General features: G+C 42.9%; 1 protein-coding gene across 4 annotated transcripts in view; it reads left to right on the forward strand.

Moving 5' to 3' along the window:
* Acbd6 (acyl-CoA binding domain containing 6) overlaps positions 1-25,770 on the forward strand; it is a 149,380-nt gene that overhangs the window by 119,755 nt on the left and 3,855 nt on the right. For 2 of the 4 annotated variants that reach the window (XM_052737243.1, XM_052737245.1), the window contains one exon: positions 8,165-8,195. The exons of the other annotated variants lie outside the window; for them this stretch is intronic. In XM_052737243.1, coding sequence (XP_052593203.1) covers positions 8,165-8,195 — 31 coding nt within the window. The remainder of the gene's footprint in view (positions 1-8,164; positions 8,196-25,770) is intronic. 4 annotated transcript variants of the gene reach the window in all.

Consider the following 25,770-nt stretch of genomic DNA (forward strand, 5'->3'; position numbering starts at 1 on the left):
TTTCAGTACTCCCCTGTACTGTGCCCCTTCACTCCAGTCCTCACTCCAGCGATTTGGTAGGATCTGAGTCAATGCAGTCATTGCCGGTCCCGAAACAGACTCATTCTTGAGGACATTTATGGAGATGAGAATCTGCTCAGTTGGTTTAAAAGGACGAGTAATGAGTTCAAGCTGCCTTGCATGGTTTGCCTCCCAGTCATTTGTCTGTCCTGTTCGTGATGGTCATTGACCAATTTGCATATCATCTACTGAAGGGTGTAGTCCCTATGAAAAAGACTGCTTGTGTGTACTGAAGAGGTCATGACACCAGGGGGAGCTGAAAATGCCCAGCTTTTTCCGTGGTCACAGTTGTGAAACTGCATTCAGATGACGTCTGGAGATTGAGTCACTGCTTCTCCAATGAGAAAGACTTTCAGAGAATCAAGTCTTGTATTTTGCTCTGTTTTGTCAGCTTTTCCAAGTATATACTGTTGTTCTTGTTTTTTATTCAGAGAACTATTAAGAAAACTCATGCCAGTAGTGGTGGTGCACACCTTTAATCCCAGCACTCGGGAGGAAGAGGCAGGTGGATCTCTGTGAGTTCGAGGCCAGCCTGGGCTACAGAGTGAGTTCCAGGACAGCCAGGACTGATTCACAGAGAAACCCTATCTCGAAAAACAAAAAAAAGGAAGGAAAAAGAAAAAGAAGAGGAGGAGGAATAAATGTTCTAGTCAGGAAAAGTCTTAAATTATTGACAAGCTAATTTATTAATTTATTATTCTATGGAGAATTAGACAAAAGTCTAGAAATAGAGCCAGTAAAAATAGCATAAAATATATCAAAAAATTATTATCCAGCATCCTTAGATCTCTAGAAAATGACTTTCAAACTGCACTGTGGGTACACCTTCCACCTCCAGCTGCTTCTGCTGGCAGCTGGTGGAGGTGCCAAGGGTGCAGGCCCTGGGTCACTGTTCTCAGCCAGAACAGCAGTCTCCTTTTATATTTAGATCATTCATCACGCTAGTCCACTTAAACAAAAGCTTCCAGGATCTTAAAGATTAAAAAAAAAAAAAAAGAAAAGAAAAGAAAGAAAGAAAGAAAAAGAAAACTACTCATTGTAAGAATAGAGTCTAAAAAAGAAGATAAAACCAACATGAAAATAAAACAGAAATCCCTGGTAACCTGTCTTGTGTGACCACCACCAATCCATCACCCATGTTTTCTGAGTCACAACCTGAAGAACTTTCTTGTCTGCTTTTCAGCCTCTAATGGATGAAGAGTAGAATATGTAAAATATTTGGGCACACTGACAGTTCTAAGGGTAATTAATAATCTTCTGGCTGAAAAGAAGCTGCTGTTGAAGACAAGAATTAAAATCAAACTAAAAATAATAATAATAATAATTTGCGGCTACTAATTGGAAGGCCAAATCACCTTATCTATCTTGATCCCTCTAATGGCATCATTTATATTGTACCATGTACAATAAAAACATTATGTTTTTGTTCACTCACACTCTCCAGCATTTGCTTGGTGCTAGATATTGAGGAACATGGTCAGATTACGATTTTAACTGAATCATCAAGAAAAGTTAAATGGTCTTCCATAAGGAAAAAGAGAAGTAAAATACTTCAAAAAGAACTGTATGCAAGAGCTGCCAGGCATGCGATGTCCAGCACTCGGAGGCAGAAGCAGGCAGATTTCTGTGAGTTCTCCATAGTGCATTCCAGGACAGCCAGGGGTATGTAGAGAGACCCTGCCTCAAAGAGAGTGAGGGAGTTTAAGGTGGTGTTTTGATGTTCGGATGCTTGAAGGTAGCATGCCAGTTCTTTGAAAACCCTGCTGGCGTGAGCTGCCTCATTTCCTAAGGATGCCAGTTAGAATGGGGTAGACAGAAATGCCCAGAAAAGTTCTTAGAAAAATAGCCATAAGATGCATTTTCAGATGTCTAAATTGTTAGATTAATGTAATCATTTTCTGTTACAGTCACAGACCTGAGAGGCAATGCATGCCACAGTTAGACATAATTTAAAATTAGAATTATTAACTCAAAAAATTTTATCACTACATATAATTCTTCACAGCCAGTTTATTTTAGTGCCTCCTTTATTATATAGTCTCTTGAAACACAATTTTTTTAAGTATGAAACACTGAACAGAACAAAAAATTTTTTATTAACTATGTCATGGGAAAATCCACTCCCTCTGTGTATTACTACTGTTTTAATTTTAAGATTTATTTTTAAGAGTGTGTGTGTGTGTGTGTGTGTGTGTGTGTGTGTGTGTGTGTGTACATGTAGAAGTCTGAGGCTTTGGATCCCCTGGAGCTAGATGACCACATGGGTGCCAGGAAGCAAACTCAGTTTCTTTCTAAGAGTGGCGTGAGCTGTCATCCACTCAGCCATCTCTCCAGCCCTCTGTTATTCTTGTCATGGTTCCTGCTGCATCCTTAGGAATAATAGTAGAGCGAGACTGAATGAGAGCATTAGAATCATTGTGATTGTGAGGAAAGAAATCTGTAACATTCAAGTTTTTGATCATAGAAGATAGCTTGGAAGCATATCATCTCCATTATTATATACACATGTAAATGGTATGAGTGTATGTGAGAGCTACTTTAAAATGACTAATATGTAATATGTATGTATGTGTGTATGTATGTATGTATGTATGTGTGTGTGTGTGTACATATGTGTGTGGAGATATATATATATATATCTTGGAAATACAGCTTTTGGTCTGGTTTAATAAAAAGTGTCTAGCAATGAAAAAAAATGAGAATTACTACAGAGTTTTATACCTAGGAGATGGCAGTAATATCAGTGGCTTAGCATTAAAAGGATAAAATAATGGTATTTCCTATGAATAAATTCTGAACTTAATAGTTTAATGTTTTCATCAGCACTTTATTTAGTAAAATAACATTCAGTTGACAACTAATCTGGAAATAGAAGAAAACTGAGTCCATAAAGAAAATAATTACTAGTAAAATGGAAACATGATCAGAATTACAAAGAGACTACTATACAGTACATATGAGACTCGAAACAATATACACAAATTTAAGAGTCTGTGTAAGAGGGAAATGGGATGTAGTTTATTATTAGGCCATCATTGGAGAGCCGACATGCTTCACACTATGGATACATGGGAAGTTTTTCAAAAGGCTTCACGTAAGAGCAAAAGTGGGTCAAATTAAAGACTAGCAGCAATTAGTTTACATGAGTTTAATAAATAAGCCAATGAGGAAAGATGATTTCACAAATACTGATCACACACTGTGGCAGGACTGTAGCACACTGGAGATTTGTCTATAGGAAGCTTACAGCCCTGAAAAGAGGGGCCTAGCCCCAAACAAGAAGTTGGTGGCTTCCCCGAGAAGGTGACCTGAACTGCAGGATCCCAGACTAAATAGAAAAAATTCTCTCACCACAACTCTCAGAAATTCATCTCCTTTAATACACAGCCAAGCCAAACACAGCTATAAGACAAAATAATAAACTGTAAAATCAGCTTGAAGGGGCCTTAATAAGAACATGATAAACTTAGACCAACCCTCAGTTGCCCTGAAAGGAATTACCAGTCTCAGTACCCACAGGATGCCGTCTCAGACACACCAGTCACTCAGAGTAGATTTGAAAGCTTGTGCTCACCAACACAGTTGTCTCAGCCGTGCCGGAAGTCCAGGGGTCATGGTGGGAGTGGGAAGTTCGCACCTCTTATGGAATTTAAACTTCCCCAAACTAAGAAATCAACTAGCCGGGCGGTGGTGGCGCACGCCTTTAATCCCAGCACTTGGGAGGCAGAGCCAGGCGGATCTCTGTGAGTTCGAGGCCAGCCTGGTCTACAAAGCAAGTTCCAGGAAAGGCGCAAAACTACACAGAGAAACCCTGTCTCAAAAAACCAAAAAAAAAAAAAAAAAAAAGAAAGAAAGAAATCAACTAACTGACCTCAGGCTGCTGATACCTCTGCAGTATGTGCCTGAAACAAATCACCCCAGAAGGACAGACTGACATCAGTGAGCGCAGTACTGAACCTCTGACAGATAAACTCCACTGGGCTCCTGACCCCATATTATAAAGCACACAGAAGGAATCTACATGAAGAGTGTTAGCCAGCATGACACATCACACGTGAGTCCTGAACTCATCACCCTGGTCCTGAACTCATACAGGGAATGTGGGTCTAATTAAAATGCTCAGGTAATACAGAGCTGGAGAGATGACTCAGCATAGCAGCACTGACTGCTCTTCCAGAGACCTGGATTTGATTCCTAAAACCCACATGGTGGCTCCCAGCCATCCGTAACTCCAGTTCTGACAGAACTGTTCTTGTTCTGGCCTCTGTAAGCACTGTACACACATGGTGCACAGACATACATCCAAGCAAAACACTCGTACACATAAGAAAAACATAGATAATTTTTAGGCTCAAATATACCAAAGAGACTTTTAAAGCACAACAGAAGAGTGTGGCATTGTCTGAAGAATTCAAGGATAGGTTTTGAGCAAAGCAAAGAGCATTTGCAGCCATGCAGTCCAGGGGGAATGCATACTGGGAACTGGCAGTCACAGAATGGTGAGAAAGATGGGCAAGGCTTGAGTCATGCAGTTATTACGTTCTGCATTAGTCAGGATTCTCAGAAAGATGGCATTTGTCTAGGGAGTAGTTGTTGTTGGCTACCTAAGAAGTGTGAGGAGGGCGGGGGGATAGTTAGAAGGACAGGAACACAGGCTGCTTCTCACACCACTGCCTGGCTCCTTTGCGGGTGTCCCCTTCTCTCTGCTGCAGTTTTCTCCCGAAGTGAGCTTCGGCACTTGCTCATGTCCTTTAATTGTTTGTTGGTAGGAAAATCATACAATGGAATTATTTATGTTTTGCTTTTGAGATAGGGCCTCTTGCAGCCTAGACTGGCCTTTAATATGCTGCATAGCCAAAAATGACCAGAACGTTTTATCCTCCTGCCTCTGCCTCCCAAGTGCTGGGATTACAGGCGTGTGCCACCACACCCAGTTAAAATTGATCATTTTAACCACTTTTGACTGTCCAGTACATTGGCATTAAGTGTGCTCACACTGTTGGCAGCCATCACCATAATCCATCTCTGGAACTTTTCCTCCCAAAATGAAATGGTACCCACCAAACACCAACTCCCAGGGTCCCCTCCTTTCCTCACTTTCTTTCCCTGGGAATCTGAGCACTTAGAGACCTCCTGTTAGCAGGAACCGCCTGTCTCCTTTAGTGCCGCTCTGATGGCTCAGGGAAAGGGACCTTCTTAAATAGACTCTGTCCCCTCGCTCCATTTGAAAAGCACTGAGAGGAAACTCTTATGCATGGCTTGGTAACATGCGTGCTTCTAGAAGACGATGACTAATGCTGTTTACTAAGCTGGGCTCCCTGCCCTCCCAGCATCCTCCCCAATTCCCTGGTCTGTTTTTAATGTCCAAAATAGTGCTCAACACCACTCTGCTGTCTCAGTCTGCTTTGTTTTCTTCCAGAGCACTCATCGTGTGTGTGTGTGTGTGTGTGTACTAGTCTAAAGTTTGTGGCCTGGAGCGGCCCTCTCACTTCAGCTCCTAGGTAGCTAAGGCCACAGGTGTCCATCAGTATCTTCAGCTCACTGACTGTTGATAAATATATGTATTTGCTTATTGCTTCCTCCACCACCAGAACATGAGACCACACTCGGCTTTTTCTGTCTCATTTACCCATGTTCCCACTAGAACAGGGCCTGGGCCATAACAGGAACTCAGCACTTATTTTTAATTAATTAGAAATAGGGCTGGAGCTACCTGTTTACATTCATGGCTAAAAGTGGTTAAAAGAAATTAATTCTCAATTCAAGTGAGGATAAGGAATTAGAAATTAAGAGGGACAGAACTCTTGATATGCATGAACATAGTAATTAAACATGAAAGTTTGTCCAAATAGCAAGATAATGTTCTCTCTTTTTTTTAATTCCCAGGGGTGTGTGTGTGTGTGTGTGTGTGTGTGTGTGTGTGTGTGTGTGTGTGTGTGTGTTTTGGGGCAGGATCTCACTATGTAACCTTGGCTGTCCTTGAACTAACTATGTAGACAAAGCTGGCCTCGAACTCACAGAGATCCGCCTGCCTCTGCCTCCCGAGTGGTGGGATTAAAGGCGTGAGCCACCACTCCTGGCATAGTCCCAGTTTTTTGAGACAGGATCTTGTCATGAATCCCTGATTCATTGGTCATTCACTGTAGCTCAGACTGACCCTGACCTTAAAGCAGCCTCCTGCCTCAGCCTCCCACGTGCTGGAGTTGCAGTTTATGCCATCCTGTCCAACTGAGAACTATACTTTTTAAAAATGAATAATCATGGAAAATATAATGATGGGGAAAAATTAGAGTCCTAAGATTGTAGTAGACTCAGAAGCCCTTTCTGGAATTGCCAGTTGGACATTGTACTGAGACTGTAGAAGTGAGTATAAACCCATCAGACCAATTACATATACATGCATTTTTACTGTCCAACACTGAAAACTAGCAAGATAGATTTGGGTCTTTTGCCGTTTGGGCCAGTTCTGCTCTTTCCAATTGTTCTCAGCTATACCCAGACCAAATTCTCGGGAGTGAGACTCACCATGTCATGTTACTCTACGTTGACATCACTCTGATCTGTTCATAGCTACCTCAGCTCTCCTCCTTCCTCTCTCCCTTAACCTTGGGGGCAGCGTCTGTACCTAAAAACTGTGTTAGTGACTCCTCTGTTGCTGTGATAAAAACACCATGACCAAAACAACTTATAGAAGAAAAAAATTTATTTGGGCTTATGGACCCAGAGGGTAAGAGTCCATCATGGGGGTGGAGCGGCAGAACAAGTGTGTAGCAGCTGGAACAGGATGCTGAGAGCTCTCGTGCCTTGCCATAATAAGCATGAAGCAGAGAGCATACAGACAGTAAAGACTTCTATCTCAAAGCACACGTCCAATGATGTACTTCCCCCATCAAGGCAGCACCACCTGAACCCCCCGCCCCAAGCAGCAGCACCAGTGGAGGACCAAGTGTTCGAATGCCTGAAACTATGGGGGACACTTCTCACTCAGACCACCCCAGTGACCAGCTGTGCTCCCTTATTTTGGGGTGCTCCTTTCTTTTACTTTCCTTCAATCTCATTATCTTTATAACCATTGATGGGCATCCAAAACTTGGCCACTGTGGCACCCAGCCAAATATACCCTATCCACCTCCTCCCCAATGACTTCCTTTCCTATTTTGTCTTACCCACCCACATACACCTCTCCTCTAAACCCTATGAGAAGCACAATCCCTGGTAGGAAAACAAGCTGCGTTGCCTCAGGCTTGCTCCCCGGCCTCCACCAGCACCATTCCTGCCAGGCTTCTAGATGCCAAGACTTTAAGGAATGACTTATTTCTTTCTCCCTGTCCGAATCAGAAAATAATTTCTCTGTGGCAGTTTCTTGCTTTTTATTTGGAAGATTAAATAGAGATGCCCTTAGCATCTGGAGCCAATCCCCATCCTCACATTAAGTGGGAAAACAGGTACAGAGTACTCCAGGACAATTTGATGATAGTTCAGCCGTCATCCTTCATCACAGGCCTAACAGTGGTCCTAGGTGCAGGCTCTGCATTCAGGGTGACTACTGAACTCTGCTCTCTTGGGCTCAGATAGTTTGTTGCACGTGTTCTGCCTTTTGCTCTCCGTGTAAGAGGTAACTATGGGAAGTCTTGTTCTTAACTACTGGAACTTTGCATACTTTGAAATCACCTCTTTATGATGTTTGATCTGGTTAGGAAACCTAGCATCTTTAGCCTGGGATTTGTGACTCTTTTAAAAAGATATTAAAAAGTTATTAACTCTTACTAAAAGTCGCAGATTCCTTAGATTTGGGGGCACTCTTAGAAGTCAGCATCTAATAGTGTCCGAGGTGAACAGTAAATAGTTTTTCTTTCCCTGATGCAGTAACAAAGCTGTCACATCTGACTGGATTCTCCATAGATCTGCTTATCCTGGTCCTCTGTTGTAGCCGCTGCCAGGACTGTTTATAGTTCTCCAGGGTAACACTTGATCTAAAGTGACTGTGAGGTTCTTCCTGTCTGATCAGCCTGTAGAACTTGGGTGTCCTGTGCGTTTGCCGTAGTTTGTGTACTTACACATACTTACAGACCTTTCCTAAAGTGTCCTGTGTGTTCTTTTACAGGACAACGAAGGCCAGACAGCCCTTCATTATGGTAAGCTCCTTCTGAACTATCGGTCGTATTTGAACATTGTGTCGGTCTAAGCCTGTGTGGTAGAGCTGGTGGAAATGCAGTAACTGTCATCATCAGTAGAGGCTTCTCCACCCCCTGCTGCCAATGCATTCATTCATTCTTGGTACTGCCTAGGACAACCAGGATGCTAGTCATTGTTATTGTAGAATCTAATCTCTCCTATTTAAAAAAGAAAAACAAATGCCGATGTGGTGGCGCATGCCTTTAGTCCCAGCACTGGGGAGGCAGAGGCAGGCGGATCTCTGAGTTCGAGGCCAGCCTGGTCTACAAAGTGAGTTCCAGGACAGCCAGTGCTGTTACACAGAGAAACCCTGTCTCAGGGGGAAAAAAAAGAAAAGAAAGAAAGAAAACACCAAAGAACTAAAACAGCAAAGTTTTCTTGAGGCTGGGAAGACAGATGGTTGGTAAAGTGCGCACTGTGCAAGCACGGGGACCTGAGCTCAGAGCCCAGCCCTCACATGAAAGCCAGGCACAATGGCGTGCCCCTGAGCCCTGGGCAAAGGCAGAAAGATCCTTGGGGCTCATTGGCCATCCAGGCTAACCAAAAACTGGTACACTTGAGGTCCAGTGAGAGACTTTGTCTTGGAAGATACGGTGGCAATCGATAGAGCAACACACACAACGTTGACTGATGCAGAGGCTGGCCCTCCTCACACATGCGTACACCTCACATACAAGAGAAATAATTCTTTGAGGAACCCCTAACCTATGGTTTTACTATCTGTAGTTTCAGTTGCCCACAGCCAATTCCAGTCCAAAAATATGAAATGTGGAAATTCTAGAAATAGACAGGAAATAGATTTTAAATTACATGCTGTTCTGAGTAACATGAGGAGTCTCAGGCCATCCTCGGTCCTTCGGTCTAGGCCATGACTCATGTCTTCGTCTGACCTGTTCAAGCTGTGTACACTACTTGTGCATTAGTCACTTTGGAGTGTCTCACTAACCAGAGCAGCTGATCACAGTGCTTGTGTCCAGATGACCCTTTGGTAGCAGCCTAACAATAGGTCATGACACCTACATCATTTGCCTCACTTTGTCTTAACACATGGACATTGAGTCATCTCATATTATCATAGGAATTGTGAGCATAGTACAATAAAATGTTTTTTTCAAGAGAGTATATTCCTTTATTTCATTACTTACTGCTATTAATCTCTTGTCATATTTTACTATGAGTGTGTAGAGAAATAAAAAAACAATGTAAGCATATATATGTTGTGTGTACACGCTCATGTGACGCATGTATGGTGTATGTGTATGTGTGTTGCTTGGTCCTAACTTCAGTTTCTTGAATTTTTTTTCACCCAGATAAAGGGAGACTAGTATAACTGAATAAAGAAAACAAATTGGATTTTTAAACTCATTTTCTCTACTAAATGATTATCTTTACTTCAATATCTATAAAATAGAGTAAAAATGATCTGTAAAGTAGAAATAATAGCATGGCTCTTAGAGAACTATTAAGTAAATTCAGGAAAATAAAAAGATATTAAAGATTATAAAATACTAGCAAATAGAATTCAGAGATTCTGTTTGTGTATGAATATTGTTGAATAAAAGACAGCCATCAGTGTCTAAATCAGGCTAAGGATCAACCACCTTCGGCCATTTCAGAAAGGAGCACAGACTGCTTTGCCATTCTGGACAATGCTGGGCTAGGATTAGTGCCAAGGGGCTCAGATGCCCGTCAGCACCTTGTCCACAGCTGACCATCACTGGATAACCTGGGAGTCTAGACTGTGGTACTAGCTGTTTGCAACCCATGGAAATCGGCCTGATAATAAAAATTGGAATGTCTACAAATGTCTACCCCAACTCATTTATGAGTTTACCTGGTATTATCTGGATAGTAAAACTAGCAGGAAAAAAGGAAACTTGTGAGTCCATTTCACTTTTGAACATAAATGCCAAAATCCTAAGGAAAATATTACCAAATGAAACCCATCATTGTACTTTAGACAGAAAGATATGTCATAATCGAGTTGAGTTCATCCCAGAAATTGAAGGTGTAACATTTTAAAATTTATTGGTATGATTTTCTACATTTCCAAGTTAGGTGAAATACTTAATTCAGTAATTCGGGTGTATAAAAAGCTTGTGAGAAAAGTCAACACTCAATTTAAGAAGTTTAGAAAAGTGATTCAGACATTGTGGGTTTCAGCCAGACTTGTGCTGGATATTCTAGTTCCCCACTGACTGTCACAGGCCGCTGAAATCACTGTCCTTTACCACTGACCTGCACAGGCCGCCGAAGTCACTGTCCTTTACCACTGACCTGCACAGGCTGCCGAAGTCACTGTCCTTTATCACTGACCTGCACAGACCGCCAAAGTCACTGTCCTTTACCACTGACCTGTACAGGGCACTGAGGTCACTGTACTTTACCACTGACCTGCACAGGCCGCCAAAGTCACTGTCTTTTACCACTGACCTGCACAGGGCGCTGAGGTCACTGTACTTTACCACTGACCTGTACAGGCCGCTGAAATCACTGTCCTTTACCACTGACCTGCACAGGCCGCTGAGGTCACTGTACTTTACCACTGACCTGCACAGGCCGCTGAGGTCACTGTCCTTTACCACTGACCTGCACAGGCCGCTGAAATCACTGTACTTTACCACTGACCTGCACAGGCCGCTGAGGTCACTGTCCTTTACCACTGACCTGCACAGGCCGCTGAGGTCACTGTCCTTTACCACTGACCGTCACAGGCCGCTGAAATCACTGTCCTTTACCACTGACCGTCACAGGCCGCTGAAATCACTGTCCTTTACCACTGACCTGCACAGGCCGCTGAGGTCACTGTCCTTTACCACTGACCTGTACAGGCCGCTGAAATCACTGTCCTTTACCACTGACCTGCACAGGCCGCTGAGGTCACTGTACTTTACCACTGACCTGCACAGGCCGCTGAGGTCACTGTCCTTTACCACTGACCTGCACAGGCCGCTGAGGTCACTGTACTTTACCACTGACCTGCACAGGCCGCTGAGGTCACTGTACTTTACCACTGACCTGCACAGGCCGCTGAGGTCACTGTAATTTACCACTGACCTGTACAGGCCGCTGAGGTCACTGTCCTTTACCACTGACCTGCACAGGCCGCTGAAATCACTGTACTTTACCACTGACCGTCACAGGCCGCTGAAATCACTGTCCTTTACCACTGACCATCACAGGCCGCTGAAATCACTGTCCTTTACCACTGACCTGCACAGGACGCTGAGGTCACTGTACTTTACCACTGACCTGCACAGGCCGCTGAAATCACTGTCCTTTACCACTGACCTGTAGAGGGCGCTGAGGTCACTGTACTTTACCACTGACCTGTACAGGCCGCTGAAATCACTGTCCTTTACCACTGACCTGCACAGGCCGCTGAGGTCACTGTACTTTACCACTGACCTGCACAGGACGCTGAGGTCACTGTACTTTACCACTGACCTGTACAGGCCGCTGAGGTCACTGTCCTTTACCACTGACCTGCACAGGCCGCTGAAATCACTGTACTCTAGTTTACACTGGATGGAATAGGGACCTCAGACCGGGTATGAGAGTATAAGAGGTTCTTTTATGTGAAGTGCTTAGAACAGTGTCTGACAGCTGCTATATATGCATGAAGTATTAGCAGGTTTTATTTTTTTTATATAAAATCCTTGAATGAACTAGAAATGTAGCATTAGGGTTGAAACATTAGTAGATAACATTCATGTAACACATCCACCGCCAAAAAGGTCAATAAAAGAAAGCTGTATAGAAATAATTATTCCTGCTGGGTGGTGGTGGCGCACACCTTTAATTCCAGCACTCGGGAGGCAGAGCCAGGTGGATCTCTGTGAGTTCGAGGCCAGTCTGGTCTACAGTGTGAGATCCAGGACAGGCACCAAAACTACAGAGAAACCCTGTCTCAAAAAACGAAAGAAAGAAAAGAAAGGAAGGAAGGAAGGAAAGAAGGAAAGAGATTCCTTATATGACTGGAATTTAGCTAGTTTAAACATGAAGATGATTCTAGTAAGTTTGTATCAAGATGGTAGAGTGACAAAGAAAAAATGAAAAAGAAGCCGGGCGGTGGTGGCGCACGCCTTTAATCCCAGCACTCGGGAGGCAGAGCCAGGCGGATCTCTGTGGGTTCGAGGCCAGTCTGGGCTACCAAGTGAGTTCCAGGAGAGGCGCAAAGCTACACAGAGAAACCCTGTCTCGAAAAACCAAAAAAAAAAAAAAAAAAAAAAAATGAAAAAGAAGCGTTAAAGAAATTAGAATATGACATCAGCAGTGCAGAGTGCTGATACAAAGCAAGCAGCAGTGAAGGAAAAGAGGTACCAAAAAGACACAGAGCAGAAAGTGGAAGAGCAGGTGTGACTCGGGGAGAGTGAATAAGACACCCAGTGTTCTCCTCTGGCCTCCACATGTGCCAGCACATACGTGTGCATATTCACCCATGTGCACAATCATGGTCATACATGCAACTCATGTGCACACATACATGCAACTCATGTGCACACATACACACAACTATGTGCACACTAGCACCCACAGGTACAAGGTATTGATACTTTCCTATGGCTGTGATAAAACACCATGACCAAGGCAACTTATAGAAGAGTTTATTTTAGACTTACAGTTCCAGAGGGTTAGAGTCCATGACGCTGGAGCAGAGCTGGCAGAGGGCACAGCTGGAGCAGCAGCTCAGCGTTGATGTCTCAAACCACCAGCAGGAAGCAGAGAGGGCTGACTCAGAATGGCACAAGTCTCTGAAATGTGGCGAGCCACAAGGATATATCATAGAGATTCAGCTGTGTATTAAAGCTGTACTTTGACTGGCCAAGGGTCTGTCAAAAGGCAAGCCGTTTATTATGAATATTTGGTGTTACCCAGCCTTTAATATTTCAGCTGTCTTCTTCTGTGAAATTCTTGCATGCCCAAATATTCCCAGACCATTTGGCAAACATTTCAGCTCCTCAGACCTGCTGAACTTTTAGGTAACTAACTGCCCCCCCCAAAAAAAAAAAAGAACCATAGCTTTGTTTCTTGTTCTAATGAAGCTCAGACCATTGCCTTCCTTGAGGCCTAGTGGCTCTCCAGAGCAATTGACTGAGAACAAAAGAATTTTTCACATATCAAGGTGGAAGGTAGGGTGGAGCAACATTCCTGAGGAGGCAGAGAACTGTGTGGCCAGGGGAAGAGGGAACAGGCATTTTCTTTAGAGGCGGACAGAAGGGCATGACCAGGGAGGAGGGAAGAACACAGAGGTTTTGTAGATGGTAAGGCAGAACTCTTGTAGTTCATCAGAGCCAGGAGTAGAGAGCAAGTAGAGATGGAGGGCAAAGAAACAGAGGAGGAAGATGAGGCTGGAAGTATAAGAGCTTAGTTGTTAGCAGGACTATGAGAGGGCAGTAAAAGAGTAACTGAGTGTCAGGATAGAATTTCATCCCAGAGAAATAAAGTAGATGGACAAAGAGCTTGTTGTATCTACATTTATTCTTGTCCTCAATGCCAGACAGAGCTGTAGCTGAATAGATGGAATTTTGTCTTAGAGGAATAAAGTTAACGGACATAAGAGCATAGTGTACATAGATTTTTTTTCCCTCAGATATCCCATGCAGGATGTAGCATCTTCCCTGGACTCTGGGCATCCATACTGAAACCTCAAAGCCCACCCCAATGACATGCTTCCTCCAGCAAGGCCACACCTCCTAATCCTCCCCAAATACCAACTGGGGGCCAAGTATGCAAATGCCCAAGACTTACGAGGACACACACACACACACACACACACACGCGCGCGCGTGTACATATGCACACACACAATCATTTCTGAGCTTGTACATTTGGAAGCCAGAGGATAACACTGGTGCCTTATTCAATCATTCTCCACCTGCACACACAATCACGTGCACACACACATACAAAGAACCAGGTCAGTGATGCACACCGGTAGTTCAGCTTCTCTATAGGCTGAGGAAGAAGATCTCAAATTTAAGGCCAGCCTAGGCTATATAATGAAATCGCCACTAGGAAAAATAGACATGTGAGAGATCCAAAGGTGACCAACATGAACAAGCTGACGTCATTACAGAGGATTAAAGTATGTCAGTTCATGGTTGTCACACAGCCTAGTGAGAAAACCGCAGCCCCATGAATTGCTCTCCCGTTGAAAGGTGTGTTTCTTTCTTAATGCACTGACACGTGAAAGACTGTATTCCTAAGGATTTCCAGGAAAAAGTTAAGAATGATGAACTTACATGTTAGGTGATTGCCCTTCGATAGGAACAGAGTTTGGTCCATGTATCCAGGTCCTCTTCAGGGTACAAAGGAATGTACTTCAGGATAGCAGAACATTTTATGCAGTATGGAAATTACTAAAACTGCTTTTTATTCACATGACTTGGAAACTGCATAGAAGGCTTATCTTACAGAGTTATCATTTATTCCAATCATAACTTTAATTTAGGAATGCATTTCTACCGCAAGAAAGTCTAGAGTCAGTTTCATTCACATTACAAGAAAAACAAATCTTGCTGTTTTCAGTATTTCTTAATTTCATTTTTGTAAATATGGAGAAATTCATTTATGAAAAATTAAAGATACATATATACATATATGTGTATGTATTTTAAAATTTTACAAGCATATAGATTGTTTATTCCCTACATAGAGTTTTGAGTTCTGGTATTATTTTCACATTGATTCAAGTGTGCTTTGTTTTCAAGTGAGAGCCCATTAGCTTCTCTCAACCACATCTTATTTTTTTTTTATTTAAAAAAAAACTTTAAAAAATAAACACTTTTTTTGTTGTTGTTTTAAAAAAAAGATTTGACTTAAGTCTAACAGTACAAAGAAAACCAGATTATCTACTTCAGACCAGTGTCTAGTTGAAGGTGGGGAACCCCATTTCACACAAATTTAAAGTTCAAATTTATATTCTTGATTGTTTGGGAAATCAAAAGTTAAGAAACTAAAGTAAGTGTGCTGGTCTGGTTTGTCCTCTCCTACTTCACTCACTGACAGAAGTGTATGCTAAACTTCCCGCTCCCTCTCTGTCCCCCATCCCATGTGTATACAGGTGTACAGTGTGTGTGTGCAGGTGCACAGTGTATGTGTGTACAGGTGTACAGTGTGTGTGCAGGTGCAGTGTGTGTGTGCAGGTGCACAGTGTGTGTGTGCAGGTGCACAGTATGTGTGTGTACAGGTGTACAGTGTGTGTACAGATGTACAGTATGTGTGTACAGGAGTACAGTGTGTGTGTGCAGGTGCAATGTGTGTGCAGGTGTACAGTGTGTGTATGCAGGTGCACAGTGTGTGTACAGGTGTACAGTGTGTGTGTGCGGGTGCACAGTGTGTGTGCAGGTGTATAATGTGTGTGTGCAGGTGCACAGTATGTGTGTACAGGTGGACAATGTGTTGTACAGGTGTACAGTGTGTGTGCAGGTGCACGGTGTATGTGTGTACAAGTGCACAGTGTGTGTGTACAGGTGTAGAGTGTATGTATGTGCAGGTGCACAGTGTGTGTACAAGTGTACAGTGTGTGTATGTATAGTGTGTATATAGGTGTACAGTGTGTGTGTACAGGTGCACAGTTGTAGCTAGTCTTTTTCTGTCCCACCTGTCAGTTCCCAAATAACCACATGGAGACTTCTTATTAAGAAAGCTCGTCTGATAGCTTAGACTTGTTTGTAGCTAGCTCTTATATTTTAAATTAACCCATTTCTGTTAATCTATGTGCTGCCCCAAGACTCGTTTACCTTATCTACATGCTTCCCATCCTGTTTGCGACTCCGCCCTTCTTCCCATCATTCTCTCTGCCCTGAAAATCCTGCCTAGCTATTGGCCATTCAGCTTTTTATTAAACCAATCTGAGTGATAAATCTTCACAGTATACAAAAAAATTATTCTACATTTCCTCCTTTTTGTCTAAAAGGAAAGGTTTTAACTCTAACTTAATAAAACTATAAACCATACGAACAATTATTAATATACCAAAATCCTTATCAATGTAAAATATTTGAGACTAGTTTTTTTTTAGTTTGAAAGATAGATATAATAATCTACCCTTTTATCCTATCATTTCTATATCCCCCTTTTCTCTTTTTAGAACGAGATCCCTGAATCTAATCTCCTTTGTTCAGCTTTTTTTCCTGATCATGACCAACAACTTCTAGCCAACACCCCTAAACAATGACAAATGTCCATAATCCATTGAATGACCAAAAACCACCTACCCCATCTCTTGGGAATGTGGACATTGTATTCTCTAGACTGCTGGCACTTTTGAAGGACCCTTAAAAAAAATTAAGATAATGGTCAAGTCCTGAGGAGCTAGCTGTTGTCCAGTCTCTATGATGGGAAAGTACAGAGCTTATCTAGAGTTCTGGCTGGAGCAATCTGTGAGGCTGGACCATCTCAGCCAGCAGTCTTGAAGCTGTTCTGGATACAGAACTTTGAGAAAACTGCAACAGAGACATTCTGAGAGGCTGGATCACCTGGGCCACCCATTTTCATTGGTGTCTGGTCCCCTTGTTCTGAAAACACACAAGCTTTCAAAGGTAACATATATATCTGAATTAACATAAGTCTGGAATGTGTAGTGTGCACAAGCCAGCCAAAGATGATTTTTTGTTTTATGTTTATGTCTATAGCCAGGATTTTCAAGGGGTCTCCCTCAATCAAATCTGCTATCAACCTTGAATGAATCCGTAGCCTTTTGTTTTCTGTGGAAACAAAAGCATAACCTCTTCCCCAGCGTAGCATATTTTTTGACTTCCGTTTTGAAGTTAAGACCTTTTTTAAATATATAGGTTGGTTTAATTTAGTAGTTTTTATAATCCGGTGTCTCACAGCAGCTATTGTTTGCTCATCAGCAATCAAAAATGTAAAGTCAATACAACACCATGCAGGATTCAGACTCCCTGTGTATTTCTCATCTCTACATGGCTTATTCTTTTTTAAATTACTTTACTTCTCTCTTGAAAGACTTTGGTATTTTTAAACTGTTTTTTATGACTATCTATACCCTTTTTCTTTTTTTTTTTCTTAAGCCTATATACATTGTTAAACACACTGTAACTGTTTAGAGGTTTTTTCCCATCTAAATCTGCTTTACTTCATATCTGTAAACCTTTTCTGTCTGCATGAGCAAAACTCAAACCACCCCACAGCTTAGCTCATGGCATGCTAGCAGCTCAAGCCTACAAGCAGCGGCTGGAGATGCATCTCTGTTCCATGGCCACATGAGAGACTGTGGGAGTAGGATAAGCCACATGTGGCTCCAATTTTGTGTGTTTGGAACCTTTTTTTGAGCTTTCCCAGGTCTTATGTGGTTATCTGTGGTCCCATGTTGAGTGGCATTTGTAGCTAGTCTTTTTCTGTCCTGCCTGCCAGCTCCCAAATAACCACATGGAGACTTCTTATTAATTAAGAAATCCCGGGCAATAGCTTAGGCTTGTTTTTAGCTAGCTCTTATAATTTAAATGAACTCATTTCTATTAATCTATGTGCTGCCCCAAGGCTTGTTGATCTCATCTATGTATTTCTCATTCTGCTTGCTCTTCATCTCAGTGTCTCCTTGTGACTCTGCCCTTCTTCCCAGCATTCTCTCTGCCCTGAAAATCCTGCCTAGCTATTTGCCATTCAGCTTCTTATTAAACTATTCCTAGTGACACATCTTCACAATGTACAAAAAGATTATTCCACAACATGCAGTGTGTGTGTATATAAGTGTACAGTTTGTATGTGTGTACAGGTGGACAGTATGTGTGTACAGGTATACAGTATTTCTATAGGTGGATAGTATGTGTGTATAGCTGTACAGTGTGTGTACAGCTATACAGTATGTGTGTATAGGTGTACAGTGTGTGTGTACAGGTATACAGTATGTCTACAGGTATATAGTGTGTGTGTACAGCTGTACAGTGTGTGCGTACAGGAATACAGTATGTGTACAGCTATACAGTATGTGTGTACAGGTGTACAGTGTGTGTGTACAGTGTTTACAGGGGTGTAGTGTGTGTGTCTATACAGGTGTACACTGTGTGTACAGGTGTACAACTATACAGTGTGTGTATATGGCTGTACAATGTATGTGTAGGTATACAGTATATGTACAGGTGTACATGGAGACCAGAAGTTGATGTTAGGTGTCTTCCTCCATCACGCTACCTTATATTTTTGAGGCAAGGTCCTTCCTGAACCTGGAGCTCAACAGTTCCTGTAGAGTCAGCTGAGGCCTCCGGTCTGCACCTCCCCTGCACACACCCTGCACCCAGCTTTCTTGCATAGATACAAAGGCTCTGGACTCAAGTCCCCCAGCTTATGCAGCATGTACTTTACTGACTGAGTCCTCTTCCTGCCCGTAAATGCTAAACTTTTCCGAAGAATACATTTCCAGTGCAGCGTTCTGATGTTCCTCAGATGAGAATAAACCCGCAGTCTAACATTACAGACTGCAGTTCCATGCACATCAGTGGGTGAGGTACACCTCGGGATTCAGTTGTTTTCACACTTAGTTGTTGGGGGAGGGGGATGCACATGCCCCAGCACACATGTGGAGGACAGCATGAAGAGGTTGATTCCCTTTCTCCACCATGTGGATCTTGGGGATTGAACTCAAGTTGCCAGGCTTGGTGGCGAGTGCCCTTACCTGCTGAGCCGTCCCACCAACCCTGGATCACATTGCACAGAACTTCAGTGAAACCCTTGGGGAAGAATTATTAGAGCAAGTGTTTAGAGTCAGGGAATCAAGAGCACAAGAACAAGTTTCACCAGAAATGAACAGGCGTGCATGAAAGAAACTCCAGTTCAAATAAAAATTGTAGAGTGCAGAAATTTTGCAGTGGTTGGGTTAAAGTGTGCAGCTAGCACAAGTCATGGAAGAAAAGATAAAGGTGTGCTGGAAGCTGTAAGAAGTCAGAGGAAGGGAAGACAGGAAAGGAGAGAGAGACTGTGGTAGAGGCTAGAGCCTCGTAAAAAGCCAGGCCCATGGCTCAGTGGTCGAGCACTTGTCCATGCTTTGACCTCTACCACTAGTCCTGTTCATTCCCTCCCCCCACCCACTCTTGACTTAGTTTTATCTTTTGTGCACGGGTGTTTTGCCTGCATGTGTGTGTGTATGTGCACCATGTGTGCTTGGTGCCCACAGAGGCCAGAAGAGGGTGTCAGATCCACTAGAGCTGGAGTTCCAGATGGTTGTGAGTCACCATGTAGGTGCTGGGAATTGAATCCTGGCCTCTGGAAGAGTTGCCAGTACTCTTAACCACTGAGCCATCTCTCCAGTTCCCTCTCCCACCAATTTCGTTACTGTTGTTTTTTCGAGACGGGTTTCTCTATGTAGCCCTGGCAGTCCTAGAATTCGCTCGAATTCGTGGGTGGCCTTGAATTCAGAGATCCACCCATCTCTGCCTCCTGAGTGCTGAGATGAAAGGCATGCACCACTCCTGCCCAGCTATTTTTTTTTTTTTTAAGAGGAAGTGAGAAATTTTTAATAGGGGTTCCAAGAAAGATTTTAGAATCAATATATAAGAATATTTACTGGCGCCGGGCGGTGGTGGCGCACGCCTTTAATCCCAGCACTCGGGAGGCAGAGGCCGGCGGATCTCTGTGAGTTCGAGGCCAGCCTGAGCTACCAAGTGAGTTCCAGGAAAGGCGCAAAGCTACACAGAGAAACCCTGTCTCGAAAAACCAAAAAAAAAAAAACAAACAAAAAAAAAAAGAATATTTACTGGCAGGGTATGCTGTGGGTTGTTCTGTATGGCAAATGTGTTGCTCTGATTGGTTGGTAAATAAAACACTGATTGGCCAGTGGCCAGGCAGGAAGTATAGGCGGGACAAGGAGGGAAATAAAGTGGGAAGTGGAAGGCTGAGTCGGAGAGACACTGCCAGCCGCCATGATGAGAAACAGCATGTGAAGATGCCGGTAAGCCATGAGCCACGTGGCAAGGTATGATTAATGGAAATGGATTAATTTAAGCTGTAAGAACAGTTAGCAAGAAGCCTGCCATGGACATACAGTTTGTAACCAATATAAGTCTCTGTGTTCACTTGGTTGGGTCTGAGTGGCTGTGGGACTGGCGGGTGACAAAGATTTGTCCTGACTGTGGGCAAGGCAGGAAAACTCTAGCTACAAGGGTATGATGCTGTACACCTTTAATCTCAGAACTCAGGATACAGAGGCAAGAAGATCTCTGTGAGTTCGAGGCCATCCTTTTCTATATGGTGAGTTCTGGGAGAGCCAGGGTCATAGAGAGATCCTGTCTCAAAACAAACAAATGAACAACAACAAAAAGATTATTTGCTGATAATTCCTGGAGTTGGTAAAGTGCTAGACTCTTCAGATCTGAGAATTACACAGCATAGTTGTGGCAATCTGAAGTGTTTTCTCAGCAGGATGCTGTTGTGCAATGAAAATGAGCCACAGCCATGTGAACACAACTTGGAGCTCAAGACACTGAACCCAAGAGTGCATGCAGTGTACTTTCCGTTATATGAAAGTCAAAAATGGGGAGACCCGTCTCCAGCATCAGGAGACAGGAGGATGGTTAATTTGGCAGAAGTGGCTGGTAAAACTGGGAGGGGTGCTTCTGGGATTCTAATACTGATGAGATGATGCATGAACAAGTTACATGGTGGATTCATCTCTAGAAAACATGTATATGACCGATATTCTTTTGTATGTATTTTGTAGCCCATTAAAGGTTACACGTACACACACACACACACACACACACACACACACACGCACGCACGCACGCACGCACGCACGCACAATTGGAGATAAGGTAGTGGTATTGCCCTTTCTGTTTTATAGTGTTTTCAACAAATGCCCAAGCTTGGGTATTGCTTTCCCTGCTTGCAGATGAACATCTGGTGGCCAGGAATGTGCTCTGACCTCTGCAGCAAGCAGTACAGCTGTAGAAAGTAAAGCCACTGTCCAGGTCTTCTGATTCCACATCCACTCCTGTTCTCTGATACCGTGCACAGCTGCAGTGCCGGATAGAACTCACAGTATCTGTGGAAGATGACTACAGAGAGAAGGTGATGTTTAGTTTTTTGAAACAGGGTCTCACTGTATAGCCAGGACTAACCTGGAACTTGCTGTGTAGGCCAGGCTGGCTTCAAACACATAATACTCCTACCCAGCCAAAGCACTAGGATCACATGTACTTTTCATCACATTACTAGGCATGCACCATTACATCCAGTGTAGAAAGTAACCTTACCCAGGAATAATGAAAACGGGGAAGTCCCTTCTCACTGGCCTTCTTGGTCAGTGAGGCAGAGCCGATTTCCATGACTGCTGTGAGTAAACACATACTGATACTCATGTCCTGTATGCTTTTATAATCTTTTTCTGTTCACTGGGGTATTAGACATTAATAAAAACTATCCTTAATTCAGGAATCTTACCCAAAATTGATCTACTCAAACACCCTCTATTTCTTTCCCTCAGGTTTATTAATCTTTGTGGAAAGAACTCAGAAAATAACCATATATGTTATAATCAAAATAATTAAACACTAAAATAATATCATCAGTCAGAGGTTTGGGTATTACAAATACATAAAACTAAAATGTTTTGACAACTTAGGAGTGCTTCATGAAAATTAATATTTTCAGATTAATAATCACTTTTAGGGTAATTCACTTTTAGTTGTATTTCTTTGCTAGATTACTGGAATTTTGACACTTTTTAGAATAGTCAAAATAGTCTTATATGTCATAATAGCAATAATGATCATTTATTAAGCACCTATTATGTGCCTAGGAGTCTCTTGAGCATATTTTATTCATTTAGTCATTTAATGTTATTTAATCCTTTTTATTTGGTGGGTGCTCAGTGGCTTCTGATTTGATTTGATTTTAGGGCGTTAACCTATTCTTGGGGTTTCATGAAACTGTAAGTATAGTTAAATACAGTGAATGCAGACAGTATTGGGGAGGCCTTTGGGGACTCAGCTATTACTTTTTATGAATTATGGCTGAGCTTGACAGCTGTCCTTGGGTTGACAGCTCTTCTGATTATAGCAGTTGTCAAACTCCATCCTTAAGCAGGTTGTAAATCCTGGCTTCTTCCGATTAAAACTGGGTCAGAGCCAACCGCAGGTTAACTAGAGGCCACTATTGTGCTCCTGTATGGCCTTACTGGTTTGTCTTAAATGGTCTTTTTGTGGAAACATATTAAAACCCTGATTTCCCCATGTTTTACCTGAGTGTTTTGAGTCTTCAGATACTGGTCCTCCTGTTATTTTGTGATTAAACATGCTCCATGCTGGAGTATATCGCAGTAAGTGTGGTCTTCCTTATAAATGGCCTGTTAGCTTTCCCCTCCTCTTCCTCCACTGGGAATACTAATATCATTGCATCTGTGTCTCCCAGGGGAAATCAAGGCTTTCCTTGCACGTATGGTCATGTGATTGCAGAGTGGGCCGGCTTTGTATCCTCATGAGCCCTCAGGCTTCCACGGAAAGCACCATCTGTTCTGTTCCTTCCACACTGTTACAGGGCAGTGGGAGGAGGCAGTAGCGTGAAAATAAATAAAATAAAAAAAAGAAAGAAATTCATCATCAAAACCCCGAGGATTAATGGAGTCAGAAGGCTCACTGCTCTGAATGAAAATTCATCTTCACCTGTGCCAGTGTCGGGGCTGCCTGTATGGCACTTGACAAATAGAGGTTCCCAGGGTACCATAAATTCAGCAACTGTGCTGGTCCCTGTAGACTGGCTTGGGCTTTTCCAGGATGGGCTTCCGACTGTTTTTGTGTTTCCCTGAGCATTGTGGGCACCGATGTGGCCCTTGCTAATTTGGTGGATGTTAGCGCTGGTCCCGGTCTCCATCACCTTCTTTCCTTTCTCGTTGTCTTTGCCTTTGTTTTGAGAGAGTGAGAAGATTACACATTCTGGCTTGTGACCTGTGAGTCACTCAAGATGCCAGAGGCAGGAGAATCAATTCTGAGCAAATTCTAACTTCTCAGCACCATGCTGGATGGATGGAAAGGATACCTAAATAAATAAATAAACAAACAAACAAACTAGAGCATGCACTGGAGAGGATAAAAAAGAAGCAAGCATGTGATTGGAGATCCAGGTCCATTTCTTCAACAGCAGTGTGCTGGGCACCTGTATGAGCCAATCTCCCCTCGGTTCCAGTGTGCCCCCGCATGCCTCCCTCAGATCCAGCATGAAACTCACTTGTATGGCTTTATAGGCAAGATCCCATCATTTAAATTGATCTGTCTCTCTTTTCCTCTGCTGTGACTCCCGGCTTGTCTGTGCTTCCATGTGGTTCTGTCTTTGCATGAACCTCAGGTGCGTGTTAATAAAACTATGTGTGTGTATGCAGCACACTCTGCTCTGGAATATTGTCAGTTAAGCCTCACTCCCCTTCACTGAGTGAAATTCAGCTTCACTCAGGTCAGTCGTGCTAGGGACTGTTACACAACGCAAACGCTGTTTCCTTAGTTGGGTGGCTGCAGTCAGCCAGCTGTGGAATTCAGTTCTTAAACCTCTGCCCCCGAGTTAGAACCTGAGTAGACCATACTTCACTGCTGGAAAGGTGACTTCGTGGCCCAGCACCCCTGGAACTACCTCTTCGCCTGCGAGACCACATTCTGCATCTTCAGCACACATCTCCTCAGCCCCATCCTGCTTAAGTGCTGGGTTAGAAGAACTACGTGTTAGATCACGATGGCTGTCCTGAATTAAGTAAGGGTTTATATAGAGAGTTTCTAACAAATACTGTTAAAAAGATCGCTCTTTAAAAGCTAACCAAGTGCTCCCCACAGCAACTGCTGAGTGGTTATTGTTTAGAATGTAGATGTTCTGTGGATAGATTTTAGTGTGTGTGTGTGTGTGTGTGTGTGTGTGTGTGTGTGTGCGTGTGTGTAATGTATATGTATATTTGTGTGTATGATGTATATGTATATATGTGTGCGTGTATAATGTATATGTATGTGTGTATATAATGTATATGTGTGTTGTGTATATATGTGTGTATAATGTATGTGTATATATGTGTGTATGATGTATATGTATATGTGTGTATGTAATGTGTATGTGTGTAATGTATATGTATGATGTATATGTATATGTGTGTATGTAATGTGTATGTGTGTAATGTATATGTATATATGTGTGTATAATGCATGTGTGTATAATGTATGTGTGTGTGTAATGTATATGTATGTGTGTGTATGTAATGTATGTGTGTGTATAATGCATATGTATATGTCCTCACAGCTACTTGACCCCCCAGGCAGTGCATCTTTAACTACTTCTATTTTATGGGACTGTCTGCATGTCAGTCTAAGTGGGTATACAGTTATTTGTGTTTAAACTCCGGAAATTTAAAGTAGAAATATTGATTGAGATTATTTGAGGGGGCAGTTTTAAATTCTCAGTGTCAGTTGGTGGCCTGGTCATATGGCTCAGTACTTGCAGACAGCATGAGGCCCCAGCATCACACAAGATGGGTGGGGGGAGATGCTGAAAGAGTGTTCCAGTTTTAAACACTATGTGATCTTGGACCTTGGGCCTGTCTCTGCCTTCCTCCCTGTCGGGGAAGTTCCTCGGGAGTAACTCTCGAGGCTGGGGTCTGCACATACCTACACATACCTGCACACACATACATTACGTCACCAAGCAGCAGCTGCTCTAAGTGTGGAACTGACGCTTCTTGCTTCTCTCTGCCTTTTCTCTATTCTCCATCCATTCATCAAATGCTGCTTTCCCTTGCAGGAGATCCTTCACCACTGAAGGCAGAGATAGCGTTCCCAGGTGGTCTTCTTTTAGCTCAGAAAATGCCCATCCTCCACTCTGGTTCACTTAGAACCAGGTTCTCTCTGGTTATGGACAAGAGTTTGTTGACTTAAGTAATTAGGATAGGGGATGTAAAAAGCCATACGAGGCCTGGAGAGATGGTTCAGCCATAAAAAGATAAGGCTCCCAACCAAAATATAAAAAGACACCAGAGCTACACCAGTTTATAGTCTACCATAACCTGGCTTTTGCTCAACAACTCTTGCCTCCTTCATAGCATACAATCAGAAAGGTCAAAGCTGGAAGCACTGGCCTAGGAGTAAAGATAGTCAGGCTCTTTAATTACTAATACCAATAGATCAGGACAGTAATCTTACACACACACACACACACACACACACACACACACACACACACACTCAACTAGAAATCATGCAAATTTTGCCATCTGACCACCACAGAACTAAGTTAGAACTCAATAACATATATATTTGGAAAACATCCAACTATTTGAAAATTTAATATAATTTTGAATAACTTATAAATAAAAGAAATTCATGGGGTTGAGGAGATAGCCCGGAAGGTAAAGGGCATACTTCATAAGCCTGAGGACCTGAGTTCTCTCCCAGCACCCATGTAAGTCTGGCACAGTGGCCCTCTCCCGAGATGTCTGCTGGTGAGGCGAAGACTGACGGTTCCTGGAGTTTGCTCGCCAGGGGCTAGTTGAATAGACAAGGTCAGGTTCAGTGGGACACCCTGTCTCAAAAAAATATGGAGTAAAAGCTC

Source organism: Peromyscus californicus, unplaced genomic scaffold (assembly GCF_007827085.1).
Source record: "Peromyscus californicus insignis strain IS unplaced genomic scaffold, ASM782708v3 Scaffold_14__1_contigs__length_90479793_seg_2, whole genome shotgun sequence".
Taxonomy (NCBI): Eukaryota; Metazoa; Chordata; class Mammalia; order Rodentia; family Cricetidae; genus Peromyscus; species Peromyscus californicus.